Raw genomic sequence first — 17315 nt, 5'->3', positions numbered from 1 at the left:
ATGCAATGACCCATTCCATTCCAAATGTTTCCATATTTATTGTATCTAGACATCTACATACCTGACTCAATGACCATTTTTCACCCTGTTCACATGTTCTCACTTCACTCTTGGCTTTCTCCATTATTAATTCCCTCCTCCTCTGAAATTCTAATTCCTCTTCAGCATTTTCTTTCTGTAAAATAAATTACTTTAGACTGTGAATCACTGGGAATAGAATTGTATCTTTTTTTGCATAACATTACCTCAGAAGTATTTCTTACAAATACTGTGATGGCAAGTGAACTACTAAGAGACATTATCTACTTGCAGTTCCACTGCTAACAGGTAGATAATTCTGAAAATCTAAAACTAATTCACTTCAAATATAGGAAGAGTACAGATAGCTAAGCTGCGAACAGTAGTAATTTATTCTCATGGCCAACAGTATACGTGAAAAAGATGGCCCGTGAAAGATGACTCTCTGCACACATGAAAGCTGCACAGAGGGCAAAAAAGGAAAAAAAATGATATGCAAAAGCAGCTGATGAATCCAGAAAAAAAAAATGTGTTTATATATATATACACACAACAATTCTATAAAAACTAGTTTAAAAATTAGTTGCGTCCTCCATCCTAGTACAGTTTTCCTTTACCTACTTGGTAGATTAATAGTTGATGAAATCACTGGCTCATTTCCTGCCTCACCCCCGAGTATTTTGTAATAATATGCTCATTAACATACCTGACCAAGGGAAGACATCTCCATCTGCATTTGACCGCTATGTATAAAGATAAACAAATGCAAATATGTAATTTATTGTGTAGAAACTTAAATATGATGAATCTAACAAATGCAATGTTTTTTCTAAAAAAAAGGTAGATAAACACACTTTACTGTAGACTCCTGAAATTCTAAAGCTGTTGCTGGTTCCATGGGATACAGATTCGCATCACTGCTCTCTGAAATATCCATGCTTAATCTGTAAGGTTTGAAATAAAAACATTGCACTGGGGTATAGTTTTTGTAACCACTCTTATGTATTTAATTTCAAACACATGAATATATTAAATATTTTTAGTCATGGTATTAACCCAATCAAATTTCTCTCTTAAAAGAGATCACCACTTTGGTCAAAGCAGCATTAACATCTGCAAAAAAACCTGAGCAATGGCTTATATTAAAACCAAAGGACCTGTTTACTACTAACAACCATGCCACTATATGTAATACCAAACATGTCTACACCCAACCTCTAGCACCCTGTGTCTGAATAGAATCCACAGCCCTAGTTAGATATTCACATTTAATTTACAGAGCATGAAAACAAAGCAGCACAACAATAAACTCCCAATAGTCAACAAATTGGAAGAAAGAAGTAAATACAGGAAACGGAGTGAAGGAAACATCTAAAAATACTGAAGACAGTCTGAAATGCTTTTCCTTTCCTTAACTGAATTGCTGCTGATGTATTTATGCCAATTTACTTGTTTAACAAGTTAAATGGTCATATTTGTTATTGAAAAAAGCTCTAGTAGATATGTTCTATATGGAGCTCTAGTCAGCACGTGCTAGGTATGCTTCAGCATCACATGCTGCATCAGCCCCTACAGACTCTTTTCTTCGTAAATCCTAAATGGCTTTCAGTGTCAGACGAGGATAATTCCAACTAAAGATACTTATTTCAATTAGATTTATTCTGATTATATCATTATACTAATGCAAAATGGAAACCTCTCTGGGGAAAGTTAAACATTTTGCCATGCTCTAGGCTTAAGTTAAAAGCATGTGAAAGCTTTTGTGCATCTTAAACTAAGGAGCAATGCAAACATTTACACTCCTTTGTGCATTTGGATGAAGATAACAATACTATTCAGCATGACAAACAAGATTTTCCTCACACAGCTTTATATAATGTATTTATTATATAAAACTGCCATATAATCCAGTAATTGTGCAAGCAATGATGAGGAACCCGTGGCCCAAAGGATGGGAAGTCAACAGCTTTATTTGGTAAATACTAGGCACCCAGGTGTGTCATGCTGTTTGTGTCAAGTCTGTTTGTTAACACACAACAAACAGACATATGAGTGGCCTGCTTAGCCCTTGGCATAGAAAAATAAATACATGCACGACATGGTAAGTCATCTTTAAAAGCCACATTTCATATATACTACAGTGTTATGGAAAGCACATCTGAACAAGCACGGAGAAAGTGAGAGATGAATTTTCTGTGTTTTATTGCCTTTTGTAATTTGGTAAGAAAAACTAAATATGTATGAAATATCACACAATATTTGATAAACAAAGTGACAAATTTTACAAGGCTAAGAACTCTAAGTTTTTAATGTCACTTTTTCCATTTTAACAGCAGCACTTCTCCCACAAAGTAATAAGCCTCAAATGACATACAGAAGCAATGAAATACTTTCTCACAGAAACCACAGGAACTAAAAAGCTTTCCTAGTTTGTATGATTTTTTTTTTTTAATTAAGAAAAAAATACTCCTAAATCAAGTATTTAGTATACAATTCAAGAATTCAAGTATTCTCTGTATGATTCAAAATAATGCCAGGTAATTCCTTCTCATGAAATACTAAACAGGAGTGAACTTTTGTCCGAAAAAGCAGAAATGTTATCCTAAGTGAAAAAAGCAGTGTCAAAATAAGCTTTTAAACTAAAGATCAGAGTAGTTGTAAGAACAAACGGACAGAGTAAACTGGCCAAGGGAGGAAGGAAAAACAAGGATATTTCAGACTGGAAAAGATAAGTTGTTGTCTAATCTTCAGAGAAATTAAGCTCTAAAACAGCTATCTCATTTAGGTAACAAAGAAAAATTAGTTTTTTAGTTTTTAAAATGAGCTCAGTCAGTTTTTGGAAGGGATTACACACAGAAAAGCAATAGCAAGCATATGGACAGAGCTATCTATAACCTCAATCGTCCTCTTAAGCCAGACAAGCATTTTTTTGTTTTTGTTTTTTTTTTTTTCTTTTAAATACTTATTCTTTTGTTTATTCACAGACCCAGGGTCATTCCACCTGGCTTTCAGCACTTATAACATGGCAAAGTTTTTTAATTTTTATGCTTCTACGTTCAGGGGGAATCCTAAATCACCTTCTCTAGCTGCCTCTTCCTTTTTCTCATTTCGACTTCAGAAGGAGACTAAAGGAACTCCATCACTACTTCAGGCAACCTTTTTATATGTCCTATTAATGCAGGGCAAAGCTAGGCCACAAAACCTTCTACAAACCCCACATAACAAATACATCACGCATGAATAAATAGAGGAGAGTTTAGTTTACAGCCCCTAAAAGAAATCTGACTATCCTACTGGAAACTTCAGAAAATCACAGTAGTGTACAGAGTGAGATTAATAGCTGTCTCTCCATCTCTAATTTTATTTTTATACCTGAAATCCTTATTAACATACTAGAAATACTGTACATACGAAGACAGAATGCAAGTCGCCTTCTTAACTATGTGCCTCCAGAAAAATATTAGTATACTAACGAAGCAACTCGTAACTCTGGAGAATTTTAAATTATTAGTTTGAAAAGAACTCCAAAAGCCATTTGCAAATATTTTAAATACTTAACATTAAGACATCAGCTATTTTAAGCATACCTGTTGGGATCTTGTAATAAATCTACTGCTTCTCTTAGTTGTTCTATCATTGCTATATCAATAGTTTGTTCTTCTGATAAATTTATTCTATAATAGAAAACAAAAACATTCAAAAAGAGGTAAAACAGCAGTTATCAAGGGTCGTCTGAATTTCAATTTGTGAACTGTATTTTCCAACTAGCACAAATATACTAAGGGCAGGGGGGGAACAGCCTCTGTGCACACTAAGTGCTAAATTTATAAAAAGAGTGTCTTCAGAAAAATTCACCAGCACTTTGCCTTCAACAAAACTCCCCAATCCAATATATACATACATAAACAAATGTGGTAAACTAGAACTTTTGCATCTCAGTTAAACAGACTGACTTTTAAATCTGAAAATTTATTTACTAATATTTGACTCTTACTAACTGCTTTCGTCACATATATTGTTACTAAATACAACGATTCTTTTAATGGACAGCATGCTTTCTTTTGCTTTTCAAGATCTGTAATGTTTTCTGGAGTTTAGAAACCAATCAATCGCCTACTAGTTCTGCCAACAAGGCTCTTTTAGAAAGTACTTATTTTTCCCTCCTTTCAATATTTGGTTTTAATCACATAGGACTCTACTGTTCTGCTTAGTGAGAACTTCGCAGTACGCTGTTGTGCTAAATCATCTTTTCTTATGCATTCTTGTCACTGACTGATGTTCGCTTGTACTGCTCCTGAATTAGTGCTTATGAATTAATGGTTGCTTCAAGGTTAAAATTATGACAATACGAAAAAATACAGATTTTTTCAGTTGGTTTTTTTCATTCGCATTAATCTTAGATTTTATGTTTTGATAAAATCTTTTTTTTCTAAAAGAAGAACAAAAACAATGCCATAAGCAGACTAAATATCAAAATATTTAATTAAAAAGCTTGGCCTCTACATAGGTTAAAAAACACATTACAGCTTTATTAGTGCCTGCAGATTAGTTGCAAGATAAGATCCACCTTGTTCATCAATAATGTATAAAACACCGAGCACATATAGAGAGTGCAAGGCTGTGCTTCTGTCATGTTTCCAAGACTACAAAATTATTAACTGAGAAGGAAAGACCAGTTTTGGTCATCCCATGAAACAATATAATTCATTACTTATAGACACACAAAAAATACTCACATTTCCTCTGTTTGCCATTGTGCATCCTCTTCTATTCTCAATAATTCATCACACTCCGCTGCTCTGCTCTGTAAGCAGACAAACTGATATTAAGAACTGAACTTTGCAATTAAGTAGGCAGATAAATTTTCCTTTCAGACTCAGCACTGACCTATTTTATTTAACAGTTTAGGGTGGCTAGTTGAAGCAATCCAACACTTTTGCTCCACTCCTCACTCTACCCCCTTTTCAGACACTAATTACATGATCTTCTATTCAATGTTCAGATTTTATTGAGGCCAACAGCCCTCATCCTCCTTTAACTTTCTTTTTAAAGTCAAGTAGCATGAGAATTCTTTATTCTACGTCCCAGATCTCATTTGTGCCTTTCTGGTGTATGCAAACAATGCTTCAGTTAAGCATGACCCTGTCATCTTACTTGCTCTCCTCCCACAGCCAGATTTGTTTACAGAAGAGCAAGGAAATTCCAAATATGGAAAGAGTAGCAATTATTTGTTTCATTCATAACTATTAACAGGATTCCTATTTGACCATTTTTAACAGCTCTGATTAAAAAAAACAACAACAAAAAACAACTGCATGCAACAATTCATATCAGCTGGCCAGTTATTTTGGGTTCAGTGAAGGCATAAATCAGAGCTCCCACTCTCCTACCTATAATTATGAAGTGCTACTTATTAGAATACTTGAATCCCTCACTTATACTTCCATTTGGTAGTTTGCAAATTTCTTCATTTTGGATGGGCAGGAACACTGAAGTAATTCAGCTGCCACTAAAGACAGAAGCTCTCTGAGTGGACGTGCATTTACACTGGCAGAGAATGAACAGCATAAAACAGAAGCCTATCCTCTTTTGTGTCATGGGTTTGGCACAGATGTCGCATCACCCTGTACCACCAATAAACACTATCCAATTCTGCCAGATGTGTCACTGAGGAGTGTACCCAGCTTCTCTAACATTCCCCAAGGATGGCGCATTTCACAATAACAATCCCCAGCAGAATAAAGACATTCTTTTCATCCTTTTTAATTATTACAGAAATGAAGTATATGATTTTTCCCATAAGAAGGGGACATATCACAAGGTGAAAAAAACATAGCACTTGTTGCAGAAGGCAAACCTCAGTCTCTGGGCATAATTACACGGATAAGGTAAAACCATACCAATTAGAACGAACATTTGAAAAACACAGAATCTTTCAAGCCTAACCCCTTTTTTGGTACTGCAAGTGGTACTGAGTTAATGTATGGTTTGGTTAACCAGAATTTCAATTTTAGATGTCCCAAAACATATACTAGTAGATGACTAAATATAAACCAAAGAACGCAAGAGTCTGCGATCTGCAGAAGAAGGAAAAGACACCCAGTTCAAAATCCTAAGCATGGAATGGATGAACCACCTATTCAAGTCACCAACTACTGATCTCAACTGCCATAATGTTAAGAAGATATCAAAACACAAGTAAGTTTAAGTGCTTAAGCTGGCAATACTGTCATACCGCCTTTCAATATTGTAACGTCTTTTTTACTGAACCACTGTTTTCTTAAAGCCTTAGCCACAAGGTAAAGGACAACTCGCAAACTAGAAAAGAGTTATGGGTATAATAATTTACTAGATTAATTATCATCATTTTGAATTTATCTACTTACTTTTGCATTCTGCATCTTTTATGACAATGAATATCGTGGTATATTATTCATTAAAGTGTCTACAGTTTGTTATTCCTGCTTGTTCTATACTTATGAAAGCCATGAAGATATTTCCCCCATTTAAAATTGATCACAAACTTGCCTTAATGTAACTCATAAATTCAGTAGTAAGAGCATCCGATTCATCAAACTGGTTTCCTGTTTCTCTTGACTTATCGTTGACAATCAAGTGAGATCCCTGATGGAATTCCACTAATAACAATAAAAGAAAGATGGAATGATTTCTGGTTCAGCTGAAATTTCTTACTCAGAAGAACACAGATTACAGAGTTTAAAAACAATTAAAGTTTAAATTCAAACCATATTAAAAACCTCAAACTAGTTATGACTTCTGCATTCTAGGGATCGATGCCAATTCATTCCAAAGCTGTAATAAATCAATATCCTTGGCTCATACGGTCATAGATCAGATCACAACAGGCACTGATGGTGTCAGTTTTGAGCTACACAAAATTTCTTGCCAGTACCAGTACAAGAACAAAGTGGGAAAGCTACAGAATTATTTTAGAATAGTCACACGTCTCAACCAGTGACTAGTACTTTTTTTATACAACTTTAAAGTTACGATGCTGTAACTAACACTCAAACTCTCAGCAGAACTCAAAGTGATTCAGAGCCTTCCAAACAATGAGAACCTCTTGCTTACATATACTGTTTCCTGAAGTACATGGCAGTAATAATTTTCTCCTATCTGAAGCAGTCTTATCCCACAATTTACCCTCTGATGCATCGATAAACACTGTAGGGTATGATACCGTTACTATCTCACTTAGTGTACTATTACATTCTGATGAGAATCTGAAGTTCATTTAATCAAGTACTTAACACTGGTGTGAAAGACTCATCTCCTACTTACATGGTTTCCACATACAACTCAATGACATTATCTTGCAACTTATTATTGATATGTGTGGACCTTAAAGAAACACTGTTTATTAATATCTGTATGCTGATAACGGTGTAACTAACAATACTTAGATAAAATTACACTGTCAGCACCTGAAGAGATGCTTATTTCTTTCCAGATGTAATGCTGACTGATGAATTAAGCTTTATATATATGCATTAAGTACAGCCATCTAAAATGGACTCTACTTTTACATACAGCTAATTCAGAATCTGAACTAGCATTTGACAAAAGCTATTAGTTGTTGGTATTACTGATTGAGAAGCATGGTTTAAACTGCCTCTCATCCTTCTTCCCCCAGTCAGAACTACAACTTAACTCTTGAGAAAGGTGAAACAAGATCATTGAAACTGCTACAAAAAATGACTGTAAGGACCTTGATTCTATTCTAAGTAGCACATTCTTCTGTTTTAAATGACTGCATAGGTATGCTTGAAGCCTTCTGGATAGGTAGGCATTTATTCCAAAAAACTAATAATGAAAATACTTGCTGTTTGATTGGAATATCAGCAAGAAAAAACAATTTAAGGCATTTATCCAGTGCAAAATAAAACACTGAACATTCCAAGGAAAAAGAAATAAAGACAATGTATCTAATTTAAAGGTGATGTTTGTAGTCTTATGGAAGACTGACTGATACTTGTTGGGCATGATTTTTTGCCAACTTGATTTACAGTGTTATAGACAGAATTATGAACAGAATTTCCATTTTTAACTTCCACTTTTTTCACATTCCAACCTTTTCTTGAGTTAGCGTGGTGACCCAAATCTTCCTTTACAACCTGTTCTTCTTCTACAATGTCGGACATTGGAACATTAAAGCTGATAGTATCTTCATCAGAGGGCTAAGAAGAAGTAAGAGAAACACTGGTTTCAGTTCAAATCAAAGACTGAAAAAAATGGATACAGTATATCTTAGTGAACACTCTGGAGAGTAAAAAGGCTAGTATTGACGAGGATACCAGTGCATCTAACATGACAAAATCCTGCTGGAAGAAGATACAGTCATGCTGAATACACCCTCACAGTATGCTTGCCAAGCAGCACAATTCTTCTGTCTCTTTTCCTACATTCCTCACTGCACCAGTTCTCTCTTAGCAGCAACCCTGTTGCAGTTGGCTGCCTTTCTGCATTTCTCTCCTGGACAGCTGAAAAAGGGGCTCTATAGAGCCACCAAAAAGAAGCTAAGCTTCATATCACAGTTCTTCTGTCTTTCCCTCCAGGCCTCCTTTATCTTTATCTTATGTGAATTTAAGTAGTAAATTCAGTTATTCTAGATCAAAGTTTTATGTTTTGTTAATTTCACAACTATCATTTGAAAAATATTACAGTAAAATATTATTATACATGTATTATTAAAAGTTTTGAATACTAAATACAGGCAAGTTTTTTTTTTTTTCCGGCTAGGCAGAGTAAACAGCCACAACTTTTAGAAAAGATTTTGAAATGTTGGTGTAAAAATAAATAAAAAGCAGTAAGCCATAGGACATTCAGTTTAAAAATAAAAAAAATTATCAATCCATTAACATAATCCCTCAACCTAAATAGGACTTCCAGGGTCCATAGCCTACAGCACTCTGCAATTCATTTTCCAGGTGTTTCCTGTCAGTAAACTATCAAACTACCCAAAGCAACATACAAAAGTCCTCATTGCTCCTTCATAGGTGAAAAACTGTATCTCACTTCCTACATCCACAGTTTTACCTTTATTCAGCTAGCAAGAGAATGAGACAAAGGATATATGAATCAAAAGCATAGGCTGAAGAGTCCAACTTCCATTTCTAAAACCTAACATTTTTCCAACACAATCTGGATGATGCATTTTGAAAGAATCTTCACAGAGAGTCTTGCTGGTTTGACAGCATCGCTCTTATGGATAATGAAGCGGGGACACCATCTGGATCTTGACCAAGTTCCTGTTCTAATGAATTTTAACTGAGGAAAAAATAAAATCAAAGGGAGGTAGAAAGTGAATCTGCTACTCTCTGTTCCTAAAAGATGAAATATGTGGGAGTGCGCTATCTTCAAGCAGAATTTGTCTTCAAGCTGATGCGATCAATTTTACAGCAACAATACGTCTTTCACTCTAACTACCCAAGACTACAGCTCTGAAGAATTGACCCTATCAACAAACCAGACTAATCGACTTAATTTCATCAAGTATTCCCTCCCACATGTATGTATCCAAACCTAATTAGCAAGTTCCTGAAAATAACCAACACACTGGTATTCAGTCAAACAAGCACTTCATTTAAGTTTCCCTTTTCACATTGCACAAATGCAACATGACCTCCCGGCAGTATTCTGTAAAAGAGCTGAAATTCAACAGCAATTAGCTTTCAGACTAAAGTCGAGTTTGCTTTGATATATTTGATGTATTTATAGAAACCCTCTAAAAATGTGTTTAACAACTCATAAAGGAGTGATCATTTAACATTTATCTAATGTTTGGTATGGAGGTTTCTGTCAGTACTGATGTACTTGAATCTGTATTCACAACATGCTAACATTTCTTGCACAATTCTCATATGTAGCACATTTATTAAAGTTTGTCTCAGAAGGAAAAAGTGAGTAGTGAATTTATTACCAAGCATATTTGAGATTACTGATACTAGCATCAATCTTCTCCTTAACAGCAGAGCAGTTGACAGGCAGAGACGGAATGAGTAAACAGCTCCCATATAAAAAGTCTTTGTCCTATAAATATGTACTGGTTTAGTCCAGTTGTCTTTAAAATATTTTTTTCTGCTGCATGCCAATTGCTACATTTTGACTACAAGACAGACAATATTTTGTAAAGGTGTTATTTATAGCTGAAGAGGAAGTTCTGGAACAACAGTTTCATTAACAAGCTAACAACTTCAGGAAGTGTAAGAATGGCAAAACAGTTTGCAGGCTTCATTGAACGGGCTGAACACTTACAATTAAGTAAGAAACCTGCCCAAATGATTGGCAGCCATTGTGTACATAAGTGATTCTGTATTCAAAAGACCAGAGTGTAAGTGAATTCATTTTCAATTTGCTTTTATAGCAACTACAAATTCAGTATCTAAGCTCAATTATTTATACATTAGTTTCAAAACCAACAAACTCTTTTCCTCAAAGGGAGAGAGAAACAAGTGAAGAACCAATGCAAAATTATATTAACCAGGAAGTCCATTCTCTTTCTGTTAATATTTTACCGTGAATATCCGAGTATTTCCCATTAGGTCCTTTCATTTGTACATTTCAGAAATATAATCACTGAAGTATATTAAAGTTATTTACTTATTTATCATTATTTCATAGAATCATTTAAGTTGGAAAAGACCCTTAAGATCATCAAGTTCAACCATCCAGACAACACCACCAAGTCCACTGCTAACTCTATCCCTTAGTGGCATATCCACACATCTCTTACATATGTCCAGGGATGGCAACTCCGCCACTTTCCTGGGAAAAAAATATTATTAATAAAATTCAACTTTAACTGCTCATTTGAGTACCCAAGAAGAGACCTTTCTATGATTAAGTGCCCTGTTTGACTGAGCATAGCCCCAAAAAAAAGTCTAGGAAATGCAGATGTAACTGCTTAGTAGAACACTAATCTCAGAAAGCTTTTTCTTTGCCCAGTCATACAACATAGCTCAAGAAAAATCCTGAAGGCATATTTCCAGCACTGCCTGTCTGCCAGAGCGTGGAAACACACTAAGATCTGCAAGTTCCTAAAGTTTCACTCTCCATTGAACTGCAATATCCACGACACCATAGAACGTATTTGGACCAGGCACACTGAACTCCTGTTAATTCCTAACAGAGAAGATTCACAAATCAGAGGAAAAAAACAAGCGAGAAGGAACTAGACGTATAATATAACCTCTTAGGACAATTAGTTTGTTGGAAAAAACAAATGTGCATTCAATTTTGGTCCTTGTTCTTTAAGTTATTATCTAAACTGGCTGAAAACTGTACTGAATTTTCGCTATTGGTAGGTTGTTGGCCATTTACAATCAAGTATCTTACTACCATCTCCAGAAAGCATAGACTAAACCAGAAAAAAAATCTCAGACTCTTTTGTTTTAGTCGTTTATTAGTGAGAAATTCATGCCAAGGGTGTGGTTGCACAGTTTTGATAGCTGAAGTTGCATTCACATGGTTGCCCAACAAAAAAATATGGGGGTGAAGGGAAGGGAGGTAGACAAAATTCAGGCAACTTACCTCTGTTGCTGACAAACGTTTATCGCCATTATCACTACCAACACCTGAATCCGAGTCCTTTTTATTTGGGTAGATGTCATCAATGCTAGATGTGAACAAAAAAAAAATCAATAGAAGACTGTCATAGCATGCACAGTTAGAATTCTGTCCTGGTTTCAATTAATGCAAAATTCCCACCATTATCAATGCCAGTGAATAAATAACTCAGTATGGTTACAAACTACACATCTGCAGTCTGCTCTAAGTAAAGTAGATCAGATAGACTGTTTGGTTAGCTTAAGGATTAATGAAAACAACAGAAATAACCTGTCCTAAAGGTTGCTTTTGTCACTAGACAAAAATGCACATTTATTAGGTAATTAGCACAGGATTCTAAAGTCATTTAGCCATGTGATTGAAAAACTAAACTATCTGAACTCAAGCAAGAGTCAACTAATTTAAAGTTAACCACTAATGCATTAAAATGAACTGTTAACTCCCCGGGGCTTGGAGTAATTATTAACACAGAAAACTTCTTTTGAGACTTTAAAATAGATATTGAAATTTAGTATTTGAAGAAAATGACTACAATAATTGCAATTGCTATCTCTTCTGCTATTTTTATTCCCTAATATGACCTCTACCATTTTAAAGTACCCAATTAGATACAATACACTCATCAGCTAACTATTCTTTTTATATATATATATATGTATATGCTCTATTTCCCACTGATTTTCAATCCTGAGAACTGTCATCCTGATTTGAGATTAACACAGCAATTTAAAAAAGAACTTTACCAGTATTCACTTGAGTAAGATGAAAAATATTTTTCATTTTGTTCTAAGATCATAAATATTACATGAAAAAAATCAAGCAAGATCTTTATTCATACCTCTCTTCCACAGGTTGTGGCAAATGCGGCTGTTCTATGGCATTAAGATACAGAGAGTCCGCTGTTTTAATCTGGCAGGCCTGTACAGTCAGATATTTGAATATATGCACCTTACCCTTTGTACAAATCTGTTAGACAGGAAAAAATAGGTTTATAACTAGAATAAAAGAAAAATGTATTTCAAATTTCATGTAGTGAAACTCTCTGAAAACCAAATCTCATAATCATAGTAGAAAGGAAAACAGATTATTTATTTATTTTAAAAATTAAGAGCTACTTCAATTAGCCAAATAATGATTTGAGATCACTAGTATAAATACTCTGGGACTAATACAGAAAACAACAAAAATGCATTCTACTTTAAAAGATCCAAATTTGCTTTCCACTCAGAAAGGATTATGACTAACAAAATATATTTCAGCCTATTATTAACTGCAAAGTGAGTAATTATTTTCGAAAATTAGTCAATAGTGACATTTAATTAATAAGCATGTTCTTTACACTTTGTCACATTGCTTTTACTATTGCTCATTAATGTTTATGATGCATTTCACTGGCTTTTACATTTTTTTTTCCTCTATCTGTACTCTTTAACCCACATGCTTGCTGGAATTTGTTTTGTACGTTTTGAGCTTAATAACTGCACTGCCATTTGTAGTTAATGAAAAGCACTTCTCCAATGTAGTAAAAACTCTCAAGTATTTCCACAGCTGTTGATCATCTTGTAGTAGATACAGTATGATGAATCTAGGGTTCAGCAAGTCAACAACAAAGTTGTCCTGAAGCAGCAAGCAGATGTTTCATTTATTTATTATTTCTCAGCAGGGCCTACATTCAGAACAGGAGTCTGATCTCTCCGTGCATGACATTCTGTAAATTTATAGTATAAATTATATTTATAGTATAAAGTAAAATAAACTTCATGTGGATTGTATTCTAGGCTGCCTGAATATATAATTATTATTGTGAGTTCATAGTAAATTGCAACAGAACTTTCTAGAACTGGAATCTTATTAACAGAGAGAACCAGAGCCTTGAGTTGGAAGACCATGACTGGGGAAACACACTCTGAACTTGTGCAGGATTTGCTACTCCAGCTGGATGTACATAAGTCTATGGGGCCCAACAGGGTCATCACAGGGTCCCTCAAAGAGCCAGCTATGTCACTGTGAGACCTCTCTCAATTATTTTTTCAACAGTCTTTGGAATCTGGAGAGGTCCCAGACAAATGGAAGCTGGCAAATATTGTCCCAGTTTTTGAGAAGAGTAAGAAAGACGACCCTGGTAATTACAGGCCTGTCGGTCACACTTCATTGCCTAGTAAAATTATGCAGAAGTTATTCCTGAAAAACACTGGAAAGACAATGCAGTCACTGGTCACTGCTAACACAGGTTCACAAGGGGAAAGTCCTGCTTAACAAACTTAAAAGGTCGACCTTATTATAAAAGGAAATTATGGTCCTTTTATGACCACCTAGTTGACCAAGGAAAGCCAGTACATGTAGTCCTGTGGATTTCAGCAAAGCTTTCAATACTGTCTCTCACAGTATCCTTCTGGACAGAATGTCCAGCACACAGCTAGAGAAGTGCGTAATGCGATGGGTGAACAGTTCTCTGACAGATCTGGCCCAAAGGGTTGTAGTAAATGGAGTTACACCAGGCCAGCAGCCAGTCACTGGTCGGGTTCACCAGAGTTTCATTCTGGGGCCAGTTCTCTTCAATATTTTTATAAACAGTCTGGATGCAGGATTCAAATGCATACTAGGGAAGTTTGCAGATGATACTAAATTAGGAGGAGCTGCTGACTCCCTTGAGGGTAGAGAGGCCTTACAGAAAGATCTTGACAGATCAGAGGACTGGGCAATCACCAGCCACATGAAGTTCAACGAGATCAAGTGTTGGATTCTGCACCTGGGATGGGGCAACCCTGGCTATACGTACAGACCGGGGGACGAGAGGCTGGAGAGCAGCCCCACAGAACGGGATCTGGGGGCTGTGGTCACAGCAAGCTGAACGCGAGCCAGCAGCGTGCCCTGGCAGCCAGGAGGGCCAACCGTACCCTGGGGTGCATCAGGCCCAGCACTGCCAGCCGGGCGAGGAAAGGGATTGTCCCGCTCTGCCCTGCGCTGTGCGGCCTCGCCTCCAGCACTGTGTGCAGCTCTGGGTGCCACGGTGTAAGGAGGGCATAAAGCTATCAGTGCCCAAAGGAGCGGCTGAGGCCCCTTGGTTTGTTCAGCCCAGGGCAGAGCAGGCTGAGGGGAGGCCTCATGGCGGCCTGCAGCTCCCTCACGAGGGGAGCGGAGGGGCAGGCGCTGAGCTCTGCTCTCTGGGGACAGCGACAGGACCCGAGGGCACGGCATGGAGCTGGGACAGGGGAGGGTCAGGCTGGGGGTTAGGGAAAGGTTCTGCACCCAGAGGGTGGTCGGGCACTGGGACAGGCTCCCCAGGGCAGTGGTCATGGCACCGAGCCTGCCAGAGTTCAAGAAGCATTAGGACAATGTTCCCAGATGTCCTTTAATTTTTAGGTGGTCCTTTGTGGAGCCAGGAGTTCGACTGATGATCCTTGTGGATCCTTTCCAACTTGGAACATATTACTACTCTATGATTTAGCCAGGAAGTTTCCCAACAACTCTCTTTTTCAAAGTTATACACACATTAAGTTTCATATGGAGATAGGAATGACAAAAATAAATATGTAGCTTTATTCATATGTAGAAATGGAAATATTCTAGAGTAACATTGGTTTCAGTGGTGCGCACACTCTCATACTTATGATACTTTTATGAAATATATATCCACAACTAATGTCTGTGCTGACAAGTTCAGATGTCTGCTATTACAGAAAGTTTCATTTTATAGGCTGTAAGTTATCATCCACCCAATATTAAGGCACAATTTAAATGACGTTACTTACTTGTGCTGGTGGAGACTGCAAAGGATTGTTGTCAAGCAGTAATACTTGTAACTGCACCATCTTTCTAAAACAGATGGGAATCACAAGCACTTTATTGCAAGAAAAGTCGAACTTTACCAAGGGAAGCTGCACTAGTTCTAAAAGCAACAAAAAAGACAAAAGGTGTTATATCTGTACTTATTTTTGCCATAAAATAGTAAAATATTTCTGAATAAAGTTTTTTTTTTCAATCTCAGAAAGAAAGGAATATGCCTCTCATAATAAAAGGCAGTGTATAGCATCCTCTTTTCCCTTTTTTAAAAATACAAACTCAGACAGGAACATGACTAATATTTACTCCATTCCATCCTGGGAATGGAAAAGGGTGTTATTGATATACAGGTGACAATAAATTTTTAAACTTTGATTTTTATTTTTTTTTAAACTCAGCTGACTGTTACCATACTTCATTCACAGGTAAGAATTTGTGCAAATTACAGTAACTAGAATTCTAAAGATAATTCATTAAAGAAGTCACACACTAAGTACTACTTAATGCTATAGGCTACAGAGACACAGCAAACTCAAATGGAATAAATTCAAACACAAGGTAAATACTATTTGCTGTTATTACTTACATGATTAAAAAACACTTTCAAAAATACTAATAAAAAGAGCTACTGTAAAGGCATTGGGATTTTGTTATTATTACTATTTTTTTTTTTTTTTTTACCTGGTGGTAAAACTTCGAGGTAATTTCTTCTGACATTCAGTTCTTTTAAAGATTTCAGCTGGCCTATCTGTTGTGGCAAAGCTGTGATTTCATTACAGCTGACATCCTACAGCAACAGTAACAGAAATAATGAACTTTTGGCCCCAAAGTGTTAAATAATGCTTACAGGAAATTGTAGCTAATGTGTTATTACCATTTTAACATTTTATTAACCTGAAAACACACAACCTTCCATGCTTCTGCCTTTCCAGTGCAAAACTAGATGCATGAGAAAATCTTTACACATCATTCAAAACCCAGAACAAATGTCTATTTATAGAAGTTAATTTTGAAAAAGAATTTAACTTCTGTAGAAATGATCAGCTTAAGATGTTCTACCTTTTTGTTTCTAACTTTTGTTCATATGAATAACTTGGTAGCATGATTATATAACCACGTATGTGGATAAATAGTAAAATTGCCACTGTGCGGTTCTGATTTCTTATTTTTTTTTTTTAAAGGTTCTTGTTCTTCTGGAGAGAGTATTTAAGCAAAATTAAAGAAAAGAGCAATAACCTTCTGTAAAGATGTTCAGGAAAGACATATATTCAATTACCACATCAAATAGGAGGACATAATAAAATAGGACAGGTCTTACTTGGTATTATACAGATATTCAACATTTTCTTGTAAAAGCTACTCCCTTAAGTGCCTAGACAGACTCTAAACAGGTCACAGCTAAATTCAGGGGGTTTAACAATCTGGATGAAATTGCAACCCACTGCTATAAAGCCAAATAACTGCTGTAAAGTTGAGTTGAGCTCAAAGTATTGACTATTGCTAAACAACTGAGCATTATTTCAAGGAAACAGTTTCTATACATTAGCACTACTGTAGTATTATACTTTAAACACTACTGAAAACATGAAACTGCTACAAATGTATACTAAAAAAAACTTCTTGGATTAAGTCAGTCTAAAATAAGGGAGTTTTCACATATTAGCTACCACTTTTACTGCCAAACTGTCTACATTCAATGTGAAATCAAAATGACATTGAAGCCTCTGCTTACGTGCCAGGTAACCTGTAAATGTGAGCCATGTCCCAGTTTTGCCTCCATTTCTGCATTAAAAAGGGAAACAGAGCTTCCTAGGAGGACAGCTAAGGGAGGCAATGCCAAATTTTCCTGAACAGGCTAGAGTCTTTGCTCCTATTCTTGATTATTTCAGATGATGGATTTATACAGTACCTGTGAGCTCTTCGACTAG

At 36.0% G+C, this 17315-nt stretch overlaps 1 protein-coding gene across 7 annotated transcripts in view; it reads right to left on the bottom strand.

Annotated features, from left to right (window-relative positions):
* The window catches only part of LRCH1 (leucine rich repeats and calponin homology domain containing 1), a 123686-nt gene that overhangs the window by 37387 nt on the left and 68984 nt on the right, over positions 1-17315 (bottom strand). For 3 of the 7 annotated variants that reach the window (XR_013952051.1, XR_013952053.1, XM_080594547.1), the window contains exons 4-14: positions 16069-16174; positions 15357-15493; positions 12443-12570; positions 11569-11653; positions 8111-8216; positions 6547-6656; positions 4755-4822; positions 3606-3692; positions 873-962; positions 725-761; positions 62-175 (exon numbers count right to left, since the gene is read on the bottom strand). Coding sequence is in view for 3 of the 7 variants with exons in the window: in XM_080594547.1 (XP_080450673.1) it covers positions 62-175; positions 725-761; positions 873-962; positions 3606-3692; positions 4755-4822; positions 6547-6656; positions 8111-8216; positions 11569-11653; positions 12443-12570; positions 15357-15493; positions 16069-16174 (1068 nt within the window). In the remaining 4 variants the exon portion in view is untranslated. The remainder of the gene's footprint in view (positions 1-61; positions 176-724; positions 762-872; positions 963-3605; positions 3693-4754; positions 4823-6546; positions 6657-8110; positions 8217-11568; positions 11654-12442; positions 12571-15356; positions 15494-16068; positions 16175-17315) is intronic. The other 4 variants (XR_013952052.1, XM_080594548.1, XR_013952050.1 and 1 more) reach the window with 2 other exon arrangements.

Source organism: Anser brachyrhynchus (genome assembly GCF_964034855.1).
Source record: "Anser brachyrhynchus genome assembly, chromosome: 1".
Taxonomy (NCBI): Eukaryota; Metazoa; Chordata; class Aves; order Anseriformes; family Anatidae; genus Anser; species Anser brachyrhynchus.
Note: the sequence above shows the minus strand (reverse complement) of the source record. Positions and strands in the feature narration are given on the sequence as shown.